The following is a 27,506-nucleotide window of genomic DNA, read 5'->3' as shown; positions in this document are numbered from 1 at the left end:
TTCAATTTTTGATGGTTGGCTGGAGACTTCTGACATCATAACACATCATTTATATTGGAAACTGGCTGTTGCTGGGGTTGGGTGCTAAAGGAGCAGTGCATGGCTGGGACCTGGCATGCAGCTTTACTTTGCAGGGCATGGAACTGTCCATGCAACAGCCATCTCTACACCTGTAGGACTGACAGACAAAAGGGGTGACTGGCTTTTACACCATTCAGTTTCAACACACATTAGTCAGGCTTGTTTTAACAGGAAGATTTTATAAATGGAGGCTTTTAGAGGTAATGTGCTAGCAGCTGTATAAAATCTACAATATAAGGCCCATTCATCCATACACACCCACATCTTACCCTACCTGCCTTGAAGAGTCGTGACTAGTGGAAAGCCAATCAGCTAGAAGATGTGCAGGAAGACTAGGTATGCACAAATTAGGACTGTATTGTGATTGTATTTGTTATACTTGAACATAATGTGAAGAATGAATTTTCTTTCTGGTTTAGCACTGTGGTTGCATCACTGTAACCAATGCCTTGCCATATATTCAGTGGTTTAGAAAAGAGGATGAAATTAGTTCCAAAATAAAAGGAAAATTCGTGGTGAAAAAAAGTTGAAAGGGGTATCTAGGTAGTGTTTAGGGCACATTTAGTAAGAAATTTAGTTTAAAAATAAATAAATGCGGGTTAAAATCCTGAACTGTTTCAAGAATGTAATTGTACTGTCTTCAGGGATGCAAACAAGAGAGGCCACCATAGTGGAGGATCATTGATCAAGCACAGCGATTGTCTGGGTGACTGATTTTAGTTATCTGGGTTCCAGCTGTGCTCTGTTAAATACATTTTTTGCCTCAGTAGACAGATGTGGTTTGGTACCTCTTGAAGCTGAAGGAATTGCACTTGGCTTGTCAAGTGAAGAACACATTTTCCAAACAGGGAAGTAGGGATGTGGGAAAGGAGGAGGTAAAGGTCAAATAAAATGCAACTTTTATATTTGGTATGTCAAGTGCTTAAGTTTAGAAAGAAAGAAACAACACAGTGTAAAGAAATAACAGGGTGTAAAGAAACCAGAGCCTCAACCTGGAGTACCCAAAAAGCATCATGAGGACTAACTTTATAAGTAAGTAAGATGTTATAGATTCACTACCACAATGATTTTTCAAAAAGAAAAAGAAACATTTTTCCTGTTTATTGAAACTAACATTGCCTATAGACTAGAGGAAGGAACAAGTCACTTCCAAGGCACCTCTTTTAACTAGAGATATATTCAAAACAAACCCCAGATGTAAATCCTTTTGAAATTCAGGAAAATACAGATCACAGTGAGAACTACTGTTTTATTTTTTTAATGGTTGAAACCTTACTTTTGCGGCTAAGCTCCTGAACTATTTGATAATGTTTGAAGTTCAAGTTAAGAGATCAAATTCAGTGATCAAAGTAGCCTTTCATTGGTTTAATATTAAATCCATGAGCCACTCTCTTTTTTTTATGTTGAAGGGTACCAGCTATAGTGATTTCCTTATTCCCGTAAGTGAATTCTGCTACACACCTTAAAGGATGAAATACTCTATGCGCAACTCCAGCAGAGATAAAAGGAACCCTCTCTAACCCAGCACTCATTTTTATTTACATTCAAGGGTGACTGGCTTTCCCCCAGCTTCTTACTGAGCTGTGAAGTAGAGGGGGTCCAGGAGAGAGGTTTTGCAAACAAGCTAGTTTTGTTTACACAGAGATTTCTGTGACTCACAGAGGAATCTCTTTTCCTCCCCACTGGCCACACAACCCCAACTGCCTTCGTGTGGTGTTGGAAAAAAAATCACCTGTTCAGCTCAATTTCAGAATTCTTCACTCGAAAAGAATGATTCTGATTAAAGTGGCCCTTTTTAGGTCTTATTTCCTGCCTAAAGCTTTTCTTTTTCCTTTTTTTTTTTTTGGTGCATTTACAACTCACACCTGAATGCTCGTGATGAAGAACTTCAACATAAATTTTCAATCAGGAGTGAAATCTGAGTTAAAAAGACTAAAAGCTTGATGTAATGTGTAAAGCTTGATGGAAGTGGCAACTCCTAATTTAAGTTGCTTTCCAAAGCTTCTGAGGAAAGAAGCTGAGATTTTACTCTGTTTAAATAAATTTTTGCATTGGTTTCAGAACTAAAAAAAATTAAACCAGTACCCAAGTGGCCATAAAAAAAAATAGCCATTATGATTAAAACAAAATGCAAACTTTTTAAAATTATTTTAATGATATCTGATCATTGTTTTATAAAGACTTTCTGGAAAGAACTACTTCCTTATTTTAGAGGGGGAGGGTTGAATTAGCATTAAAATCTGGTCAGTTGAGCACCAAATGGTCAACAACATAGAGTAAATGGCTATGATGCCCAAAAGAAGAGAAGGTATTGTTTTTTTAGTGGATATTTAAAAGGTAAGATAGTGTTATAGCTTAATTATGCCTATTCCTCATAACAAAAGAACAAAGGAGGCATCAGGTAAAAAAATAAAAATAGAAATTATGCAGAATTGTTAACACGGCCAGGCTGAGAGAAAAGGCTCTGAGTACAGACTCAATTTGAAAGGAATCCCCCCCGGGGCATAAATATACACCAGAAAAGGGATTAATGAATCTCAAAATGCTGGAACTGTTAAGAGCACTGCCAAAGTTGCCCTTCATCTCCCCGCAGTAGTCCAGTGGCAAATTTACATCATATTTAGTTAACTGAAGGTGCTTAGTCAGCAAAGAGGCTCTGTGGGTGGGCTTATCACATGTGCTAATGAGCTTTGACCTGTATCATCCCTGAACAGGGAAAGAGGTTTGGCTCTTTCCCAAGGATGGAACAACTGTTAAAAAAATCTCTCCTTTATTCTTTGGTGAGTGAGGAAGCACTACAGCATGTTGCATGATTTACAGGTGGGCCCAGCACTAAGTTATGGGGAAGAAGTCTGCACTCAATGGGCCACCACTGAGTGCCCCAGGAGCTGGAGGTTGGCTACTGCAAAGTTTATCCACCTCTCCCGTCCAGGCACTGCACACACCTGGACAGATGGCCTGAAGACTACTGGATTTACTGATCCTTTGAATAGGGCATGTATTGTGAAGGAGAAAACAGGTTGAGACTTTTCTGTGTATAAATAGGTAAGATGTATGTTTAGCTTCATACCTCTGATTGGTGCTCTTAAGCTCAAAAGTTCAAGTGATCTATTAAGTGACCAAGTCCAGCTGATTTAGGCACTTAAATGAAGCACAATTTCTATAGACAGTTGTATAAACAGCAAAGAGAAAAACGTAATGCAAGAGGAAAATTCATCCTTCCTAAAATATTAAAAGCCATCTCCTATTTTCTGCTCTTTTATGGGCTATGTCTGGAATGAGGACAAGCAGGCTTATAACCAGGGATCTCCTGCTAAGTGCCTGAAATCAAGGAGATGTCACATTGTAAGTGCCTGTGCAATGGCTGTCTGCTGTAATTTGTCAGGTCTGCTCAGCAAAATGATTTTTCTTGTTTATATTGTGCAGTCTGCTTTTTCTAATACATATTTCATATTATTTTCTCTGTAACTTTCCCAAGGTAAGTAAACCTCTTAAGTCCTTTTAGATTGGATCACTGTTAAGAGCTTTCCAGTTTAACAGACAGTACGTGTGATTAAAATACTATTTCATCCTTCTTCCAGCTCATAATGAAGAGCTGGCATAACCATCTAAAAGGGCCTAACTTTTTCAATAACCAGGTTCTGCATTTAGTCACTTCTGACTTTTGCCAAATTCTAACTGATCTGACTGAAATCTTCTATGGTAACTGTCTGGCCAGGCTAATTTTTTTTTTCAAATTCATAAGAAAAAAATTTCTATTTCTCAGAATATGCTTCTATACCCTTGTTTTGTACATACACCTTGTTTTGTTCCTACTGAGGGGAACAAAAAAGTCCAAATAATTCAGTGAATAACTCTAATTGTCTGTGAATTGGAGCAAGAAATGACATTTCATGGGGTGTTGCTCTGAGTTTAGAGATGTATTCTGCTGTCCTCATGAAAACAAATGTAGATTTGGCAGAGCTATAAGCCTCTGACAGACTGTCACTTGGGCATGCTCAGTGGATGTGAGTTAGTGTTTGGCTGTCAGCCACTGTACTTTGTTTGTATAAGAACTGGGAGAGCCTTCCTTGCCACCAGCCCTGTTCTGGGCTGCTGGGCCCAGAGCAGAAGGCTGCTTGCTGGAAGAGACTGCCTGTCCAGTTCTGTCAGTGCTCAGGAGAGCTATTTGAGGACCAGCTACTTCAAATGCTGGGGACTGAGAAATACACAAGTAAGAAGAAAGCCTAAACAGGAGTCACAGGGACAGAGAAGGAAAGAGGGCTAGCACAGTACAGTAGGAGAGGAGGAAAATGGGAAGAGGAAGGTGTTGAAAAGCAATTTAGGAAGACCCTTTTCCTTCAAGCTTATGGGTCAATACAAAATTTCCAAGTAAAAAAATCCTTTGTAATGCAGGATCCACCTCACAAATTTTATTTTAATATTTTTCTTATTTATGTGTTTTATTAATACATTTAATTGCCACGTTTCTTTCCTTGCCTTTCTGGAAATGTCAATACATTTGCATACATGTCACCTTTTAATTGTGTCACCATGATGACACATCATTGTTAATGATGTGAGTTAAATGCAGTGAGTTTGGTTAGTTCTTCTATACTCTTAATAACATACGATGTTTTCCTGCTGAATTGCAACGTACGGCCTCTAGGAAAAAGTAAAAGGTGGAAAACAGCAAAATAAATCAATAGCAGGGAGGGGACAGGCAGATTAAAACCAAACCAACACCCTAAACCTACCAGAGAAAAAGTGAAATAATGAGAATGAAGAAGGAATTGTTTGACACAAATGCGGCACTCTGTCAACTTACTGCACAGAGATGCAGTTAGAAAAGCAAAAGCTCAGCTCAAATTGAAAATGGCCAGAGATGTAAAAAACTAGAAGAAATGGTTCTTCAGGCACATAGAAAGCAAGTGGAAACAGAAGGAAAATACTGGACCATTGTTAAATGGGAGAGGTAAATTAGTCACCAACAATTCAGAAAAGGCAGAATTTCTCGATGCTTCCTTCACCTCTGTCTTTATCAGCACTGTTGGGCCCAAGCCTTGAGAACAAAATTCCAGGTTGATGCAAACACACACTGATCATCAGTGATGGAAGAGTTAGCATGGGAAGTGTTACAGGAGCTTGACCTTGCAAATCGATGGGCCCTGACACAGTCCACCTGAGGGTGTTAGGAGCATTGGCTGATGTTGTTGCGAGGCTCTCTATAATCTTTGAGAAGTTCTGGAGATCAGGGGATGTCCCATTAGACTGGAAGAAAGATAATGACAACCCCATCTACAAGAAGGGCTTAAAGGATGATCTAGGAAATTACAGGCCCATCAGTCTTATTTCAGTCCCTGAGAAAGTTACAGAATGATCTCCTGGGGGGCTATCACCAGTCGGATGCAGCATATGATTGGGAAAAACCAGCACAGATCCACCAAGGGCCAACCATACTGGACAAACTGGATTGCTTCTTGAGACAAAGTAACCTGCTTAGTTGATGGGGGGTAAGCAATGAACATTGTCTGCCTGGATTTCTCCAAGGCTTTTGATATGGTTTCCCATGTCTCCTCCTAGAGAAACAGATGTGTTATGGCCTGGACAAGTGGTCTGTGTAGTGGGTGGGGAACTGGCTGAGATGCTGCACACAGAGGGTGGTGGTAAACAGCTCTTTTTCACACTGGCAACATGTCACAAGTGGGGTCTTACAGGGATCAATACTGGGCCCAATGCTGTTTAACATCTTCATAAGTGATCTGGACGATGGGACCAAGTATACCCTGATGAAGTTCGCCAATAATACCAACCTGAGTGGGGAGGTGAACACTTTGGAAGGGAAAGCCACCCTGCAGGAAGACTTGGATAGGCTGGAAGAATGGTCTGAAAAGAATCTTATGAAATTCAACAAAGACAAGTGTAATGTCTTGCACCTGGGAAAACATAATCCAGGAATGCAGCACAGGCTGGGATCTACCTGGTTGTGGAGCAGCTCTGTGGAAAGTGACCTGGGGGTCTTGGTGGTCAACAAGCTCAATATGAGTGAGCGGTGTGCTGCTGCTGTGGCAAGGAAAGCCAACGGGATACAGGGTTGCAACAACAAGGGCATCACCAGCAGAGACACAGAAGTCATTGTCCCACTCTACTCAGTTCCTGTCAGGCCACACCTGGAACACTGTGTTCAGTTTAGGTTCGCTCTATGAAAAAATATGTGAACAATACAGTGATGGAGAGCCATGACTGACCTAATCCTAAGTATTTTTGGTTTTAAATGCTGAAGCTGAGAAATGCTGCTGTTAAGAGAGGATGTGACTTCAGGCAAATTCTGAAAGCTATACAACAATTTAGGAGCAAATTTACAGCCACTAGCCTGTGTTTGCAGATGCAAAGCATCTGGGTTATACAGCTACTGCCCCTTTGGCACTATGTGTGTGTATTGGGTTTGGCTGAGTGGAGTTCATTTCCCCGTTACAGCCCTCACAGTGCTGTGCTTTGCATTGGTAGCTAGAAAAGTGTTGATAACACACCAGTGTTTTGGCTACTGCTGAGCAGTGCTGGCACAGCATCAGCACTGTCTCTCAACATTTCCCATCCCATTAAGGGTGGGCAAGATCCTGGGAGGGGACACAAGTAGGCCAGGTGACCCAAACTAACCAAAGGGATATTCCATGCCATATGATGTCAGCTCAGATATAAAAGCTAAGAAAAGGAGGAGGAAGGGGGGGCATTTTTATTTACAGTGTTTGCTTTCTGAGCAATCACCACATGTGCTGAAGCCCTGCTTCCTGGGAAGGGGCCAGACACCAGTTAATCATGGGAAGTAGAGAATAAACCTTGTTATATTCCTCTTCGCTTGTGCACGCGCAAATTTTCGTTTTTGCTTTAGTAAAATGCCTTATTTCACAGCATGAGTCATTTTCCATCTTATTCCCTCTCCCCTGTCTAGCTGGGAAGGGGAGTGATAGACTGGTTTGGCGGCCAGCCAAGGTCAACCCATCACATTGTGTTAACACCCACTCCAGATAAACCCAGGGGTCAGATGCTGTTCTATGGACAGGCTGCAGCCCTGAGCACCAGGAGGTTTGACTGTAGGTGGTACTTGCAAACCTTCCCTTTAGGAGCTGAGATTTATAACAGAGGTTTTTGATACAGTATCTATTTCTAGTGAAGCATATTTCATGAGAAAAAGGATCTGCATATGAAAAATCTATATCTCCACCCTTCTTCCCTAACATTTGTCATCTCCTGAATGCTTAGAGTGTTTGGCAACTTAGAGGCCCTCTGAGGATTTGTGTGAGTGTTGGTATCGGCCAGCTTCCAGCAAGCAGCTGCAGAGGGCAGCTTCTGTCTTGAGTTTTTTGGGGTTTTTTTTAGTTTTTTTTTTAATCTTTTCCTCTTTTCCTAATCTGTCTGTTCCCAGGCTTAGCAATGCAGCTGTGCAACTCAGAGCTGTGGCCAAACTTTTGGATTGGATTTTTGGAGGAAACAACACTAGCAGTGCTCCTTCACCTCAGGACGTGCATGCGTGGCAATGACTGAACTGAATGAACTGCTTCCTGTGAGCTTTCTGACAGCTTTACCATTAACTAAACCTTCCTAGGCTTAAAGTGGATAGCCTGTAACAAGGGTCATATGTAAACATTTCCCGTAACCACCTCACAATTTCTACATACATTCTTTCAGGAGGGAAAAGGCATTGGATAATGTCCATTGCTTCCTCCCAGCACATCTAGACATTCTGCAAACACAGTGGCATACGCTTGCTGCTGAAATACAAATCCATTTCTATAAACTTGTTTACGGATCTTGGAGTCCTACTGTCCTCAGCAAGGATACAGGTCCACTACAGAAAATTACTCCTCTCCACACTTTCATCTCAATTTAGCATTGGCTTGTAAATGGGGAATATACTTATAATTTGATTACCTCTGGTATATTACAGTTCTACCACCATATGTTTTTGTACTGGCTTTGGCTGGGACGGAGTTCATTTTCTTCAGAGTAGCTAGTATGAGGCTGCGTTTTGGATTTGTGCTGGAAACAGTGTGGATAATTCAGGGATGTTTTCCCCACTGATGAGGAGCGCTCACACAGAGTCAAGGCCTTTTCTGCTTCTCACCCCCCTCCACCAGTGAGTGGGCTGGGGGTGCACAAATTGGGAGCTGGGAAGGGACACAGACAGGACAGCTGATCCCAACTGACTCATGGGATATCCCAGACCATACGGTGTCATGCTCAGCATATAAAGCTCAGGGAAGAAGAAGGAATGGGGTGACATGAGGAGTGATAGCATTTGTCTTCCCAAATCACTGTTATACATGATGGAGTCCTGCTTTCCTAAGGATGGCTGAACATGCTTAGCTTTGCTTTTGAGTGTGGCTTTTGCTTTACCTACTAATCCAACCCATGAGTTTTCTCACTTTCACCCTTCAGATTCTCTCCCCATCCTGTTGGAAGTGAGCAAGAAACTGCGTGGGGCTGAGGTCCCTACTGGGGTTAAACACAACAGTTTTCCATAGTAAAGGGAATTTAAAAGCTACATTACTGTGTTCTAAATGGGTGAACACTGATGTAAATAGAAGTGGGCAGGAGATAGGAGTAAGAACATTGTTTTAGATCTGAAAAGGCATTTCTGCATGTAATTTTCAGTGAAGTCAGCACAAGCACATTTCCTCTTCTGTGCAAAGGAGCAGGGTTGTTAAATCCAAGTATATTCTGACAAAGTCCCCACTGATCACAGCACTAGAAATTATATCGTCCAGAAAAATCTTCTTAAATCAAATATGAGGATGTAAGGGCCTGTTCAAGAACCAAGCTACAGTATGATAAGCAATTTATATTTCATTATAACCTATTTAATTTACCTATCTACTGACTCCATGCTTACGTGCCTTCCAATTCATTTTCATATTGCTGATAGATCACCTAATTTCACACTGGCCTCTCTTGCTAGCAGAGGCTCCTTTTTGAAGCATAGCATTCTTAATCCTCTTGATAACCCTCTGTTGCCATCCCTTCCGAATGCAAATTGCTTGACAAAGTAAAACTATTCATAGGAATTTCCGCAAACAGGCAAGCAAACGTTAAAAAACAGAAACCTTTGTTGGTGCCTTTGTTCATATGGTAGGATTCAAAATTTACTGAAATTTATGACTTTTTCCATTGGCTACTTATTTCTGGTTCAGAAGCGTGAATGTAAGAATATGCATATATTTCAATTCCAGACTCCGTGATACCAGTTGGAGCAGCTTTTACTGATTTACCAGCCCTTGTGGATCATCTCCAGGGTCCATTGATATCAGTGGAATGACACCATGTGTACAGTGTCAACAGCAGCTCTAAGAAATCTTTACCTCAAAAACATTTCTCCTAATATATATTTAATTAATTCAACAGTTGGCATAATTCTCACAAGCCAGTCAGCTATTCATTTCCAAAGTATTACAGCTGCTTGAGTAATAGCATACTAACAGCTGTCTACAAATCGCAGAATATAAAAATCTCAAAGAACACATAAAGGACAACTACACATGCAATTAATATGTATATATGCTTAGATAAGTCTGCTGATAGAAAAATATTTGCACTGGGAAAGAAAAATCACCTATTAGGAGAGCAGCAAGCTGTACTGGCAAAAATGAAGACATTAACTACTCCTGCCTGAGGAACTTTTACTGACTCATTTAATGGCTTTCTCCCCACACATGCTGAACACAGCTCTACCTGCAAAAGACTGTCCATAAGCCTGGCCTCACTGTGTAACTGGCATAGCATTGCTTCCATTCAGAAGGTGAGAATTTGAGATTTACAGCCATAGCTGTAGAGCGAAATGTTGTTAGAGGTAGAAGATGAGATCACAGCCTGTTAGAATGGATACACTAAAAGTGAGAGGATATTTCATCCTTATGCAAGAAAATGTATAGTCTTTAATTTAGGTGGGAGCTCCAGATTACAACACCTAGACTTAAATGTGTGCATGGGAACTATGTGCCCAAGCTGCCATGGAGCTCTGGGGCCCATTCATTTAAAAAGACTAGCATCCTTTCAGATCCCCCGTGAGGCACATTCAGCTCTCAGCTGTCACGATCAAAGAACAGTGTCTCACAAATCTTCAGTCCTTTTGGCCAACCCAGTATTGCCATATTGCATACCCTAAGTATACCTGAAATGGCATAAAGTACCTAAGTGTAGGCAGGGAAAAATTCACTTCCTGTTGACGCACTCAATGACATTTAGGGTACAACTCTGATTAAAGGCAGGTGTCTACTTCACTGAGTGAAGTGAGCAGCTCTCCAGGATCCATTGATTCCACTAACTGGAAGAGGAGTAAATGCATCCTACATCACCTACAGGCAGATTCTTAAAGTAGGTGAATTTATCTTAAGTTCAATCCTACATGCAGAGTTTGATTCAGCTGTCCACATAGAGAGGCATGAAATGCCATTTGAGAAGATATATCACTAAGGCTGATAAATATTACACTGGATCCACCTTTCTGAGCAGCAACTGGAGGCCATGTAAATTACCCTAAGGCATCTAAAATGGCTCCATGCACTTTTCTTTGTGTGATAAAATGAACCAAGCATTTTTAACAGCATCTCAAGAATTCTACAAGAATTATTAATACTTTTAAGATAATATGGCTTGTTATTAATATTGTCATTGCTTATGGAAGCTCCAAGAAGTTGTTAAATTCACTTGCAACTTAGAATATTGGCCCTTTGTTACATCAAGACAATTAAGTAGGATCAGTTTACTTCCATCAGTCTTTTTAAACAACCTTTCATCTTGTGGTGCCCTCCTCTAACAATGGACCTTTTTGCCCAAAACCTGGTCTTACACAGTAAGCCTTATACATGTCTCAGTTTCTACTTAAGATACATGTGGCTGCTGGGTAGCTAAATGTCAGATTTAGGTTTCTCCATTGCAAGCAAACAAACAAACAAACAAATAAAATTAAATGTCATTCTAGGTTTTTTTCATGAAAACACTTAAAAAAAAATCTCTGGCACAATTTGCCGTATAAATTGTTATATTTAGTATGAGTATGTTTCTTTTAGAAGTTAGTTATTATTGTTGTTGCAAGATTATTCTCCTTGAAAATGTAAATACTATGTAATACTATGTGTATATGCCTTGCAAGCAATCTCCCAGTAATTATATTGTACCTTTCAGCTAAAGATAAAATAATTGCAAAATTTTAATGATAGATCTCTGTGAAGTAAATAAATGTTACATCATTATGAAGAAAGCTAAACTGAAATATGAACACTAATACTGATATTTTACTGAAAATTGGAAACTCAAATCCCCATGTGGTACCTGCACAAATAGTCGGACTTTTTGTATCTGCTACTTCCTAAAGCCTATGGGAGCCACAGGCTGTGTAATACATTTGACCACTCAGGTAGCACCTCAGGTCATGGACCAGAATCCCTTCATTGTAGGTACATACAAATACTGAGTAGAAAAACAACTCTGAGCCTAAACAATAAATAGGAACTATGTGCACAAAGTCTGGAGGGTTGAAATCAAGGGTATGGCTTCTGAGTGAGCTCTAAAGAATTGTCAAGGAAAGAATCAAAGGACATAGGCAAGAGGATGAAGAAGAAGTACACTTTTCACCTCTCTATCTAGAAGTGACTACAAAACAAGATCAAGTTGGCTTAGCTAACTAAAAGGTACAGAAGTTCAACTGAGGTTTGCCTGCAGAGAGTGACAAATTAGGGACATTAGCTTGACATATTTGAAGTAATAGAATTTTATATTAGCGATTATATAATAAGAAATTTGCTCTGACATTATAGTCATGTTCAGGCTGAGCTTCCCACCCAGAGCTCCAAGAACACCCTTGCTTCTTCATAATGTCATATCTAAAATGGCAGCAAGTTTGATGCCTAATAGACTGGCTGCTTTCCCTTCCTTTTCAAAGCTATGAAAGATGTCATCACTGAATTTCTCTTATTTTTGTTAAGTTTATGAAAAATTGGGCTTTGTATTTACTTTGTCAAATATTTGTATTCCGTTAGTTTTAAATAATGTTCTGTATTCTTCATTTATTGTTTTAAACAAACATTTTCATTACCAAATGAATAAAAGTACTTTGTTTTTATGGAACTTGTTCCTTAAATTCCTCAGTTCCATGCTCTGATGTTTGAGAACCAAGAATGTGTTTGAAAGCTCTGAAAATCAGGGGGACTCAGATATGTATTACAAAGTCTGTCTCAAAGTAATTTGTCCAGAATTATTCAATAAAGCAATAGGAGATTTACAGTACTGTCATGCATGTTTTTTACCATAAAATTTTCTGTGTATTATAAATTCAAATTCTGGTCTCTATCTGCAAGGGCTTGCATAAAAAAAATGGTGTGTCTGCATTTCCAGTTACCTACGAATACATGTAAGCAAATTATTTTTCAAAGTAATAATGAAATTTAAAAGGAACAGAGAAATGCCATGACAAAAAGCTGTGTTTCAAATCTTGCTAATCTGATTTACATAATAAGCATAAGTGAAAAATATAAGTCACAGTTACTCACCTACGATGAGTAAGAAAACTACCACTGACATGTCCTGAGCCATCACATCCTGGCGTTGGACATGACATTCCTTCCGTCTTCACTGACTTCCAAGAGAACTGTGAGCCATTTAGGTACCCATCCTTTTGCCTTTTGGCAGCTAGAGGACACCCTGATGCACTGCGATGGGACGCATATTTTCCGGTTATATGACCCTGACCATCACAACCAGGAACTGGACATCTGGATAGGAAAGAGATGAGATAAACTTTATTGTCTTGCCATCGTACGCCTGGTAGCCTCTACAACAAAGTCCAAATAAACCCAACATGAAAAGAATAATCCTGCACTGTAATGTCAAAATTAGTCAAGATACCCTGTAGTAGTTAAAATTATAAGCAGAACTTTACTAATTTGAAAAAGAAAATGCTCTTTGATGAATTCTAAGAAGGCTAGCCAGTAGATGCAGTCACAGCTGTTGGTATTATGCAATTGCAAAATAAAGGACTGAGATATATATTTGAATTGTACGTGTTCATTACTGTAAATATCACCGTGGAATTGAAATGTTGGCTACTGAACTCTGCTCAGCAGAGAAATTGCCCAAAAAACCCCTATAAGCATAAAATCCTACTTAGAATAATCCTTAGTACATTTTATTTATGTGTATGGAACCCAAAGAAGACTTGTCTGAAGTCATGAAAATGTCAAGTGTACAGAGTTAGTTACGAAGTGATCAGAGCACCTCATCAGAAATGCTGAGCACTCTTAACCACTCTCTGAATAGGAGTGATTATATCAAATTATGTGCTACAGCCTAGAGAGATCAATAAATGCAGTTCTGTGTTCATTTGATGGTTTTCCTTACTTGGGAGTCCCCCATATGTTTGCTCTGTATACTGCTAAAAAACAAATAACCAGGCTTAGAAGGAACAGGTTAGAATCTTCAAAGAGAAACGTTAAAAGAAAATTATGGGGTGTTTTTTCAGTATGTTGCTACATAACACATGTCTAAACAAGGCCAGTTACTTCACTCCTTGTCCTACACTAAAATATTGCTACAAGTCTCCACTGAGGGTCCAGTCCTGCATGGTCTAAGCAGTCACTAAATCCACCAAGTTCAATGGCCACTGATATCAGAGCACCTTGCAAGAAGAAACCAAGACCTAGGCAGGCATTTGTTTCTCTTGCAAACTGCATGAATATTGAGATTCGTTGCAGCAGTCTCATATAAACACTCAATTCTCTATTCCCGCAACTACTTTATTTAGCACGTAGCGTTTGTCTCTAGTATGCAAACGTGTTTAAGGGGCTTTTAGGAGATAAAGATCTAAGTAATTTTTTAATTTAATGTGAAAATGAAGAATTTTAAACTAAGTTATAGAAGATTGTACCCTTGGCTAATACTGTATCCTTTGCTGAATAAATCAGCACAGATCCCAGCTTTGCTCATAGAAGTCTATGTGGTCATCTGCTCTTGGATGACTATCACAGTCACAATTCTGCCTTAATAAAAACCTGAAGATATATATGACCTTAGGAAACACAAGCACACTCTTTGACAGTATTTGTTCTCACCTAATTGGCTCTTGGTCTTCTTTGTCTTCCTTGCTTTGTGCTATCCTGATTCCACTTTTCTTTGCTCGTGGACAGCCTGAAAGACTGTGTGAAAGAAAACATTTTAAAATGCAATTTCTGATTCGTGGGTACACTTTACCAGGAATACACTTTCTATCTGAGAAACTGGCAGAATAGACAATCCTGTCCAGTTTTCCAAAATCAAAGCTCAAGCAGGTTACACGCGGACAGCTGCAGCAGCCACCACGAGGGGGAATCTGTGCATCTGGGTTTGTGACGCCGGACAGGACTGCTGGCGCTGTGCAGACCACACACACAGGCAGTCCCCGAGGAGCCAGAGAAAGTAGCTGTTAAACTCTCTGCCTAACAATCCCTCCAGCTAACTTAGCAGCGACAGTGGCATCTTTAAAAGAAATAGAAGCCAGTGTTTCAGAGCTGAGATGTCCTCTACGGCTGAGAGGGATGGAAGAATAGAAAAAAAAAGGAGTATCTCTTTGTAGGACTAAAGATTTCTCTTGAAAACACATTAGAAACACTATTAAAGTTCTCAAACATCACATAAAAATCCTATAGAATGGTTGAATAAAAACACAGCAGAGCTCAGAGCTTTCAGTGTTTTCCAGAAAAGGTGTTCGAGTGCTCAGAACTCACACAGACAAAAAGATTTGGTAGAGACAAAGTTATATGTTAGGCTAACCAATCTTACATTTAACTAGACACTGAGAATGTAGTTTTTAACTTCACAAGCTCAGCTTTCCTTTGCATATGAAGAATTCCTTATAGAAACCATTCAGTAGATTTGACAATGACTTTAACATATATTTTAAGATTTTTTTAAGTAGCTGATATCTGAGGATACAAATATGTCTATCAATAAAATCATGCTTTGTCCACTATTTAAATGTTATTTTCATCTTAACTATCAGCATTAAAAAAAGAAATCCATCAGTAGAACAGCTTCAAATGTGTTGACATGAGAGACAAAGAAGTGTCACCAAAGAAAAATTTTCATGGAGAAACAAACAAAATAGAAGATTAAATTTTTTGTTTCAGCATGACAAAAGGTACTTCAGCATTGCATAGTAGGTCCTGTTTTCAGGAACAAGAGATAGAAACAATGGTAACAAAATTTTCAGTTATTTTGTCTTGTCAAAACCAGTGAGGACTGAGAAGAAGAAGCAGAGAAAGAGGTGATGCAATCACAAACAGAATTCTGTGTTAGTAAGTGGAAAATAGAGAAAAACAGAGTTTACATGCTGCAAAGTCATAAATAAGTCAATTAAAGAAAGGGACGAATGCTGGCACTAGATATTGGACATAGTGTATTACCTAGAAACTTTTAGTGAGATGGCATGGCTACATCTATAGTGGTAAACAGAAGGGACCTAGAACTGTTGCTTTGACAGAAGACCAGCAAGCTCACCTTTGTACAGCTAAGCTCTCTATCTCTGTAAAGCAGGACAGCTACACCCATATTGCTTGTAGAGAATGATCTAGACCCACGCTTAGAATCGCCTGGAGAGTTTCAGTGGCACAGGGTCAATACTGTACCAGGGGTCATGTTAGCAATTTAATAGTGTAGACATCTGTGCTCTGATGTGTGGACCTGTGCTCTCATCCCATTTCACTTCTAGTTTAGATGCAGCCAACCATTTTCCTGCTTAAAGCAAACTTCTCTTTATTCCAGCTTGCATAGTGGACACCAAAGCACCATAGTTCCCTCTGTACAAACTAAACCTCAGAAAGCCTGTGCCAATTAAGAATAATTTTCTTCAAAAACAATAGTATTATCTGTAAGAAGACAGAGGCAGGAGGTAGAGAGTCTGAGGGATTTAGAATAACAGAAAGCTGACTCTGGGGCAAGGGAACAGTTCAGGAACAGGTTGATTCACTGCCCCTCATACAACCTGGACTGCAGAGAGTGAAGGGACAGGAGTTAAAGATACCCCTAGTTTATCTCTGAGACTAGTTGTACCCACTGTGTGAGAACAACCAGGATTTGTATCTGAAAACTAAACAGTTAATAGAAATTCCTCAGAAAGCAATACTTTTTTTAGTAGATGTACAGATGGGTATGATGACATTTTCATAACAAAATCTGAACAAAGAATTTCTGCCTTGACTAATGATTTAAAGCTTTCTATGTGTTACATCAATTTAATTATCACCTACTTATTGGTATTTTGGTGCATCATCTCTCTGTAATAGATCTTTCTATTCTGGCACTGTGATTTATTAGAAAATTTTAAGACCTTTCAAGTCCTCTAAACAGACATTTCCAATAGACAGCTTCTGAAGTTATGATTAATTAATTTTTCCTCTGATAGTGGATTCACTGAGAAAATATATCTCTAGGATCAGCCTTTGCTTTAATTTTTTTTATCCTATAATAACCAAAAGCTATTACAAGGTAAGCATATTACTTATTTTTATATCAGTTTAATTCCTCATATATGAAGATAAAAGACAACAAGGGAAATTCAACACCAGCACATGCTGATACAACTTCTGGCATAGATTGAATGGATGCAGAATTATGGCAGAGTTAAATCTGCCTTCATGTGTGCTTGCTGTTGAGCAGCCATTTTAAATACAGATGATACCCAGGCATATCAGCAGCCATTTAGGAAAGAAGTCTGTCATTCTTTCCCTTCTGAAACTGAGAGGGTTGTAACTGATTGTATCAAATGCAAACAAAATGCTAACTCAGATGCAAGCAGAGCTAAATGTGAATTTTCAGTGTGGCAATTAGAAAACTCATCTGAGAACGTGCTGTGAGGTCCTCCATACTTAACAGCTCCAGATTTAGGCTACTGGTTCGTGCCCTTTAAAAGAGTGTTCATTTTGCCAGCCTCACCACCTCAGAAATGGCCTTGATAGATATCATGACCTGAACAGTGTAAGGCTGGCTCTGTGTAAATGTGACAGGTCTCCTGGGGACATCGACGGTTTTAAGCAAAGAAGACATTACTTCTTCAGTGTCAGTGCTCCTGTGCCCGCAGGCAGCCAAAGACCTGGGGCTGCTAGAGGTCTTTTTGGAAGAGAAATTAAAGAGTTATGTGGTCAATATAGATATGGTGGCATTTCAAAAGGTTGAATGTGTTAAATCCCAATGGACTGGACAAATTCGAGATCCCTTAGGTTTGCAGAATTACTTTTTCTATCTTTATGTGTACTTGAGTATGCTGCAGAATCAAACGAAAACTTGGTCCATCTGCAAAAATGCAAGACAATAAGAATTTACAGACAGAAGTAGGTAACACCACCCAGGTCAGAATCTGGTCCTACAGTGGCCAGGAGACAATGCTCAAGGAAGGGGTTTAAAAAATGTCAACATTCAGTGATTCTCCTCTGCCAATCTTGCCACCTTTTAGGTTTCTTGTTAGTAACACTTTTCATCTGCATCTTCACTCTCCTGTCTGTTTCTGGTTAAACAGATGATCAAACATATAAATAGCTTCCTGAAACAGCAAAGTTGGGGCAGAGCTGCACCAAGCATAATGCTGGTAGAGTGTGAGCTGATAATTCCCCGTGTAGTTAAATGTAGTTCTAAATTTGACCTTAAATACCTTTGAAAGTGTGACTTAATCTCCTATATCATGCAAGTGCTTTTAAAATGCTTATATCTTCCCCTTTATAATCTTATTTGTACTTTCAATGTTTTAACACTGCATTACAGAAATTGATGGGGGGTAAGATTGATGGGGAGATAGACAATAGGTTAGCAAAGGCATATAGTGCTTTTGGAAAACTCCATAAAAGAGTATGGCGTAATAAACACTTGAAGAAAAGTACCAAGATCAGTGTTTACAGAGCCATTGTGCTGTCTACTCTCTTATATGGATCTGAATCATGGGTCATCTACCGCCACCACCTGCGTCTCCTAGAACACATCCATCAACACTGCCTCCGTACAATCCTAAACATCCACTGGTCAGATTATGTGACCAATACATCTGTTCTAGAACAAGCAGCAGTCACAAGTATTGAGGCCATGTTGCTGAGAACACAGCTGCGTTGGGCAGGGCACGTCCCAAGGATGAAGGACCACCACCTCCCTAAGATCCTGCTTTATAGTGAACTTGCCACTGGCTGTCACAAGAGAGGAGCCCCGAAGAGAAGATACAAAGACTCCCTGAAACAACATCTCAGCCTCGGCCATATTGACCAACATAACTGGTCTACTCTGGTCTCCAATCAGGAGGTCTGGAGACACATCATCTATAACGCTGCTGTTTCCTTTGAGAAAGCACGCAGGATCACTCTCGAGGAGAAAAGACAACGCAGAAAGAATCATGTCTTGCAGAATATATCACCTAAGGAGTCCTTTTGCTGTGCCTTTTGCAACTGGACATGTCTATCTCATTAGCCACCAGCGTGCGTGTAACAAATGTGGATAGAGCCCTTCCCAAATCTTCGTTCACGAAGCCTAGCCATGATGATGACAGAAATTGATATTGGGATCTTTCATTTTTACAGCATGTAAAGGTATGGCACATTCCCAATCTCTGTTATTTATGTTTTGACTTTGAACTGTTTGTTGCTTTTACTGGGAATACATTTAAACTGGGAATTTGTATATTGACTAGTTATAGTCAATTTTAAAACTATAGGGACTTGGTGAAGCAAGCAAATACCCAGACTCAACAGTAATAGTCTGCATGGGAGTAAAGAGCCTTTACTAACAAAAGAGAGGTGGAATACACTATTATTTTTTGATTAAACAGAAGATAGATATTTACAAAATATGGCACAGCTCTTCTCTACTGATTTATAGTTCTCAAATAGTCACAGGGGAATTGCTGATTACATACCATTTGTACCATTACCTCTACAGTGGTATCACCATAATTGATCAATACCCTAATTAGTAAATGGGAAGCTTTCTTTGGCCCTCAGTAAGGATCATGGTTTTAGTTTAGGCAGTTAAGGTAACAGCTTTCATCCATAAATTTCTCTTTCCATTCTTCTGTCTTGACAATGTGTTGCAACTTAAGGACAAGCCAAGCTTTATTCTGAAATGTACTAACAAGGCTGGTGCATATTAGATGAAAGAGATACTTTCCCCCTATGATTAACGTTGGTAAGGCTTCAGTTGGGAGCCTTATGAATGTTGAATTGCTTCCTTGGGCTAACAGAGATGGTAGAAAAACTGAATTTATTTTGTATGAAGATTTTGCTAGATACTAGCAAAAATCTTCCTACCTATTTGAGTAGTGAGCCATGCTGAAGCTGAGAAATGCTATCCATTAGTGATAAATAGAATGAGTTATACCAACGCATGTCTACGTGCAGCACTCAATCCTACCTCAGTATTTAGAGAGGGAAGTGAGGTCAGTTGAGGTCCCTTCTAGCCCTTCAGTTATTTGAGTTAAATAACAAAACCTTCTCTTTACATACCTTCGATGTGAAGCATAATTTCCAGTAATATGCCCAGAGCCATCACACCCAGGGGTGGGACACCTACAATAATAATGGAAGAGATACAGTTACTCACAGGAAAGATACAACTGCCCATTATAAAATATCCATTGGCTCCTTGTTTCCTCAGGTGCCAGCCCTGGGAACTTCTAACCATTGCTAAACCTGAGCTTAATTCCACACCAGGGACAAACATACTTTTTCATTCACAAAATGTTTTGTTTGTTACTCTTCAGCTGCCCACTTAAATGCTTTCTGGATATCTCAAGTACTGGCAGATCAGTGGAGATTTCCAGCAGCAGCCCACCATCCCTACACCACCAGGAATGAGTAGGGTTGACAGCAAATGGAATACCCCCACGGTGTATGCTTAGGTAATGGTTAACACTGCAGTAAGTCGTTTTGTTTTCCACTGGAGCTATTGCTCTAAACTCCTTGCACAGTGTCATGGGGTTGCACCATGGAGAGACCCCTTCACTCCCCATGAAGTGAAGGAAATGCCTAAGAAAAAGGAAATATATAGACAAATGCTGGCCTCTTGTAGAGAAATGGTAACCCTCCCAAACACCAAACAGACAGAGAAGTCACTGATGGTACAGCCTTCAGTGGAATTTCTTAAAGTAGAATGACATTAGAGTCATCAAAGAAAACGGATATTTTTTCCTACATTGCAAAGATGATTGCAATCATCACAGAAAAAGCTACATTATAATGCTAAGTAAAATCATTAGCTGGTATTTGAACTGCTACACTAAATCACAGAAAAGACAAAGAAAGAATTAATTTATATTCATTTTACTGAACAGACAAATGCTACAAGAATTCCAAAAAGTCACTTTTCTTGAGCCTGAGTTTTGAATTTTAGCCATGCTTTTTAAAGCTTCATTTGAAGAAATCATTCAAATTCAAAAAAGCTTCCACACAAATTCAGATGTTGCATTCTGAAACATCAGATTTCCATTACATTGAATTTTTCCACTATTTGAATCCAGAGTTCATGCAGACTTTGGCTTTCACCCTTTAGTTACATGTATGCTTTTGTATGCTTTCCTCAAAGGTGGTCTGTATTGGTAAACTTTCATTTCACAACAGTTTCTGCAGAGACTTGAACATTTCTTAAAATCAGGAATTAAGCAATCCAGAATTCAGTGCACTGGGGTTGTCACATTCCATTAACCCGAATTTTAGCTCTTTTAAGTTAGTAAACATTATGTACTTCGAGGAGCTTAGCAGGGCCAAACTGCAAACATGATTAATGCTACCTTTAAAGACATTAAATTAAACTGGAATGTATTAAATGGAGTTCTCATATGATCTTCATCTGGATCAGTTCCTTAATTCTATAGAAAACACTAAAATATGGTAGCAATTCCAGGATGTGAGCTGGTAAAACTTCTGGGGTTCACTACATTACTGAAGTTTCCCTTCTATATATCAGTCTGTGCACTTTGGACAAGTTTAAACAGCATCCTTAATGACAATTCTCCTTCTCTCTTGTTTTCTGTCTTTGCACACGACCAAATATATGACCATGATCTTGAACAGAAGGTGTATTACTGTGGTTCTTAATATCTTAAAGACCAACATACAGGTTGACATCACACATCAATCTCTCTGCTTATAGAAAGATAAGCCCCATAATTTCTGCATAGATTCTTCTGATACAAATTAGGTAAAAATATGACCCTTAATAAGGAAGTCATAGCTCAGTCCATATGGTTTTTACACTTTATTCTTTGCTGTGGTTGCACATGGCTAGCATAAACTTTGGCTATTCCTTTAAATTAAAAAATAAGTGGTCAGGGCATCTTATATGGAGGGTCTTATAGTTTAAATACTCAATCTCTAAATACGTAGATGTTCTCATTATTTTTTTTCATTTTTAGGCAAGTGTATTGAGATCTACAGAGAGACAATCTCTTGCTTCATTTGGTTTTTTTGATGCTAGGTAGCTTCAGTGGTCTGCCTATTTCCTAGTTCCATCAAGACTAGCTGCATCTCTGAAGAGCCTGACTAAAGCTTCTAAGATGTTGAATCAAAAGATATAGGAATAGAAATAAATTAAAGGAATCGATTAAACTTTGGCTCTAAATGTCCATGGCATTTAAATGAATAAAGGAGAATCAGGAGCCATGGGACGGTTCCTCTGCAGTCTGTCTGGGGTACTACAAGGAGTCCTTTTTTATGAACCCATAATTTGAAGCCATCATTTTCCTCTCCAAACTTTTCAACCCTTTTGAGAATAAGTTATTAGCAAAACTGAACAATATTTTTTCTCATCTTTTCCAAGATTTCTGTTACAGGCAGCATAATTAATAGTGTTTTAACAAACAGGATTTATAAGATGCACAGTATATCCCATCAACAAGTCTTAAAATAAGACCATTACACTTCAAGCATTTGGACAGTCTTACACAATTTAAAAACGAGCTTATTTTTATGTCATTTAAAAATTAAGCAACTAAAGTCAAGAAGAAATCATCCAGCTGTAAGTTGAACTGGGTATCTTCACAAAGGGCTCTGCACAGTTCACATCAGTTTAAAATCATACTTTTGATTAAACTAGAAGAGATCTTTATGTAGGCAAGGATTTCAGAAAGACCTTTCAGATTTTGATTTTGACGCTATAATATTTGTTTTCAAATCTCATAAGCTTATCTTTACCTAAATGTAACAGATGAAATGACAGTTTTATGCACTTGGTAAGAACATTTTAAAACCCTGTTACATTTATATTTCTTGCTGTTTCCATTCCATGGGAAGTGCTTCTAACACTGTGAAACATAGGATGTAGATATGCAGCAGTCTGTTTCGACTATGAGTTATTACAATATTTATTTGCTATCCTAAGCAGAATAGATAAGGAGACAACCACAAGCCCTGATGCTATTGGAATTGGGAATCTGTACTTTCAGAATGGCTGACTATACGTAGGACTTGTACATACCTTACTACTTTACTGTCAACTACTATCTATACATATTTGACTTAATCATATCTACCTGCAACAATGCCAGAAAGATGTATGTATGGGTGCTTGTAAGAGGCAGGTGATGTGAAACCCTTTGAAAATGAGCATCAGAGTATGTGCAAAAAGAGATATACAGTTTTCCTCACTTACTCAAAGTGAATGTAATTTGGCAGGATCAGAAACTTAATTTGTAGACTCTACATAATAGCTTATTGCAGCAAAGGAAATACTTTAAGTACTGTAACAAGGGAGGCAACAAAAGAAACTGACCCTGTGAAGAGCGAAGTTCAGGACATAAAACACTAGCACAAGTTCAGGGCATCCACTAAGTGAAAGACATTGTCAGTGAAGGGGAATGCAGTTAGCACTGCCTTGATGTCCTATTCACTTCACAAACCATCCCAGAGAAGTATTTTTGGGGACACAAGCAGAAAGCAGGGCAGGCAGCAGAACAGTTGTGGCAGCTGGATTCAGTATTGAGCTTAGATTCAACAGCAGGAATGAAAGAAAGGTGAAATTCAAACTGAGAAAAATACACTTAAGCCCTGCTACTGATCCTTCTGCATGGAAAGGACTGAAGATGTGCAGCAATTAAAACAGACTTCTGGCAGCTTGAAGAACTCAGGGAGGTTCTTGGGACTAGGGAGGAAATGAATGCAATGCCCAAATGGGCTCTGGGAGGATTTTTCCAAATGCCACTGGTTAAAAGCCTTGTTGAAACCTCAGCTCACAAAACCCCCCAGCTCTCATCAGCATAGTGCACTACAAATATGACCCATATTTAAATCTATACTCCTAGGAGCAAATAGGATTCTACACAAAGGTGGAAAGACATAACTGCAGTAGTTTTGTCATTATTGTGTATGACTTTGGTTGACTTACTTTTGAAATTATTTTAAAACATAAATTACCTCTAAAACATACCAATAAAACAAAGATATAGAAAGTGCTTCGACATTTTATTTTTGTGCTGAGGATATCTGCTCCCACAGAAAAGAACAAAACCATTAATTTCTCTCACACTGGCCAATTTTAATGAGTTGTTTCAAAATACCTCTCATGACCTGCCATTAGTAAGATGGTGTATCAGCACTAAAGACTGATGTTACCTTTACTGTTTAGTTTACAACACTTAGTACCTACTACATTGTGCTTCCAATCTTTCCTTGAGAAGTAAGTGAACACACATATCAATAATATAGTCTACCACAGAGAATATCAATTACTAATTAAATATTTAAAACAGCAACCCAATAGAAAAATCATATTGAATTGAACAGAGGAATAAAACAGGACATTGTGCAAAAATTCAGAATGGTTCTTCAGAATATATCACATGCAAAAGAACTGGGATTTAATAGAAAATTATCTTTCCCATAGTTTTATTTTGACCATGCTGTCCATCTCTGTAGTAGAGGTGTGATTTTCTGTTGAAGGATCAGAAAGGCTAGAGAAATATAATTGCTTCCTGTGGGACTTCTTCATAGCAGAATGTAGAATTTTTTATTGTCTGGTGATTTCCAACTATTTGAGATTCTGTTTTATTTGACTGAATCACCAGGAATGGAATTCATAGGTTGGGAAGCTGGAAGACAGACACAATAATACTTGCATTTCTATCTTTCATCTAAAGATCTGAGCGTATTTTACAAACATTAAGGGATAAAATCTTACAAAACTCCTTTTAAAAGGAAAGAATTTGGCAGAGGAAAATTTGGGCATAAAGAGGCTAAATGACTTCATACAGAAGAAGGAAACAGCCTAGAAGTAAAGATTCTTATTCACTGCTCTGTTTGCAGCTATAAAGCCATATGTATTCTGATACTACACGTAAATTCACAAACCAAATATCGTGGTTTTGTTTTTTTTTTTAGTGAGGTAGTTCTGAAACAAAAGGTTACAAAAGTTAAACTGTAAAGATATTGTGTTTGCAGTTCCCTGTATTGAATATGTAAGAAAGGAGGAAAAAAAGGGAGAGGGCAAGAACGGGAAGGGATGAGAAGAAGCTTTGTCAAATTAAAAACTGGAATTTTCTGTAAGGTATAGTAAGTTTATTGTTTGTCTATCCCTCTATGAATTTGAGGGCTTGTCAAAAACAACAGGCTTGAAGTTCTTCACAAACAAGTCCTCTTTTTGATTAGTTAATAGGCTAAAACAGAGAACAAGTGTTCCTCCATTCTTTCCCATGCCAACCACCGCAAACCTGCAGGGAGCACTCCAGGGCGAGAAACAACATCATGAACAGAACTGTGTGGTTCTCAGTAGAGATTTTTGGCCACAGGTGCGTCACTAAGAGGCACTGTTGTGGTTATGAAAACACCTATTTAGCGGGAACTGGACAGAAATCAGCAACTCATTTTGTCTTTTGTTTCTGAGTAGTCAGAGCAATGCCTCCCAGCCATCACTTTTTAGCCAGTTCTGTGAAAACAATCTGAATGTGTAAATCTCTTAAATCTTATTTTCAGTCCCAGGTATTTTGGTAGATTTTCAAACTCTAATTAAGTATGTGAAGTGGGAACGCTGCTGATTCTTTTCCTCTCGAAAACACAGAAAAGCCATTGTCTGTTCTAATTCCAGTAGAAAAACAGATGATTTTCCACTTTGATCCTGTTGTCTTTTATTGTCTATTTTTTACCATAGCATTTGATTTCTGAATTCCTGTGATGATACTTTCTTTTGATGCCTAGACAAAAACCTCCTACCCACACAACCTATCCACAAATTTGCAATGAAAGACTGTTTCATTAAGATGGATTTATTTTCCCCTAATTTCCTTCAGTAAAGCTCCACATCAACATACTTCTTCACTCTTCGTTTTACTCCTTCCATTTTCTTTCCTAGTGCCTTTTTCACCCTATTTTCCTGCAGTGAAGGAAGAACCTCCATTTGTTTTTGCCCCATGGTTTGCTTTCCATCCATATTCCTCTTCAGTGTTTCTCTTCCACACTGTACTCCTTCCTTTTCCAAATCCCTTTTCTTCCTCATTGTCTCCTCTTGCCGCTTCAAAATTTTCTCTGTCTCCCTTTTGCTTCTTTTTTTTTCCTCTGTCCCATTTGGCTGATGTCTTCAATCTCTGTTCCTCCCTCATCCCTTCCTCCTTTCATGATCTCTAATAACCTTGAAGTTGACAATTCTTTTTTCTTTCCTCCTCTTTATTGTTTTTTTCCATTATCTTTTCTTTCATCACTCTTGTCCTCCTGCTCTTTTCTCCCAGTTGATTTTATCATTCCCGCAGTCTGCATTGCTTGTGGTCCTCTCACATTGCTGAGATGATTTGATACACATTGTGCCCTTGTAACAGGGGAGAAAGTGCTGTGTGTTGTGAAACCTCAACACAGAATTTATTGGCTGCGAAGACTCAATGAATCATTTTAAATATCTTGCACTCTTTTATTTTCATTAAGGTCCTTGTAAGCTTTACCACTGGCTTCAAAAGGAGCAGAACCAGGCTAATAAGAACTGGGCACTTCTGAAAATTGCATTCAGAGCTCATCTGAGCTCATTTGAATGGGTTCAAGAGGCAACATAAACTCAGTGGGACAGGCAGGCAGATAATGAATATTTCAGTGGATCTTATGTCTATGGTTTCATGTTCAAGGCTAAATGTACATTCTAATCCTCACAAATACACCTACAAAAGCATGTCAGACCCTTATAAATATCAAAGGTTCATAAAGATGCTTTGTAAGCCAAAAATAAAAAAAGAAGTTAAATTTAGATCCATATGTTAATTATTTCCCTGTATTCATTCTGGCTAGAAGGAATATTTAATCACATAAATTTTGTTTTACCAAAAGTGTTAAATGTTACTTTTTCATATGTAAAACACTGCTAACATTTCTTACTTAGCAGAATGCTACTGACAAGACAGGCTTCACTGAAGGTGAAAGGAAAATTTAAAACCCAAACTCACAGCAGATATAAAGGAAGAGGATTTCAGGAAATAACAAAAGCCAGCAAAAACAAAAAATTGTGATGGAAGAGTAAATTAGTGAATTTAGAAAAATCTTTTTCTGTCTTGTCAGTTGCTTTTTGGTATTGGATACAATGCAGTTCCAGTAGGAATGGACAGGAGGTCAAGGGATCCAGACAAGGATCCCTCCTAGTTGGGCATTACTGAGCCCCTTCAGAAGACATCGGGAGAAGGGCAGATTGGAGATTGGAAAGAAGTGTAGAATGGAAAGACTTCTTGTTGCCACTTTCACTATACAGTCTTTCTACCATGAGGGAATGATGCCAGGCCTGTGGAGCTAGTCCAGGCACGAGACTAAAATAATTTTGGCTCAGAGGCTTCATGGAGTAACTTCAGTCTCTTCTATCTCTGCAGAGAGATTGCTCTGTCTCTCTCTCTTCTTGCCTCTAGAAATCTCCAGCAATAGAATGGTTCTGAACCGGGAATGGCTGATTGCATGCTCTTCTCCTCAGGTAAAATTTAATTAATTCCCTGACTTTCTGCATGTACAATTTTTCTGTCCTTAGCTGCTGCTATTATCTTTATTGCATTCCTGCATTTTTTTAACTGTGTGTGGGTGAGAAAGAACATGATATGTTTTTTAATAACATTGAAATCCATTTTCCTATAAGCAGTCTAAAATGCATCATGCTGGCATTTAAATATTGCTGTGCGCTCCAATGCACAGATACACATGATGAGTTTAAATTAATTATATTGCTTGAGAAAAAAAGTCCCTGTGCCTTCCATTACCACCTCTGCATGCTGCCTGTTCTGCTAGCAGTTAGGACTTCCCAGCTTCCCAGCAGCAAGTGCCATGACGTGCTACCCGCTGTTCTCACACCTAGCACCAGCACATACCGCCTAACATGCCAGTTGCCAAAGGCAAGGCATGTGCCTAATGTAAAATAGCTTCTCTGCACAATCCAGGGGGTGCTCCATGCTCAGAAGCTGCCAGGGGGAAGCTGTGAATCAGTTCTCTCTCTGGGCACCTTGCCCACAC

At 38.9% G+C, this 27,506-nt stretch overlaps 1 protein-coding gene across 25 annotated transcripts in view; it reads right to left on the bottom strand.

Moving 5' to 3' along the window:
- The window catches only part of MYT1L (myelin transcription factor 1 like), a 327,282-nt gene that overhangs the window by 11,410 nt on the left and 288,366 nt on the right, over positions 1-27,506 (bottom strand). For all 25 annotated transcript variants that reach the window (XM_027690164.1, XM_027690166.1, XM_027690165.1 and 22 more), the window contains 3 exons: positions 19,560-19,622; positions 14,160-14,243; positions 12,603-12,824 (listed from right to left, as the gene is read on the bottom strand). In XM_027690164.1, coding sequence (XP_027545965.1) covers positions 12,603-12,824; positions 14,160-14,243; positions 19,560-19,622 — 369 coding nt within the window. The remainder of the gene's footprint in view (positions 1-12,602; positions 12,825-14,159; positions 14,244-19,559; positions 19,623-27,506) is intronic.

Source organism: Neopelma chrysocephalum, unplaced genomic scaffold, assembly GCF_003984885.1.
Source record: "Neopelma chrysocephalum unplaced genomic scaffold, ASM398488v2 Primary Assembly neopelma1_80b, whole genome shotgun sequence".
NCBI classification, from domain to species: Eukaryota; Metazoa; Chordata; class Aves; order Passeriformes; family Pipridae; genus Neopelma; species Neopelma chrysocephalum.
The sequence above is the reverse complement of the archived record's forward strand: the minus strand, read 5'-3'. Positions and strand labels throughout refer to the sequence as shown.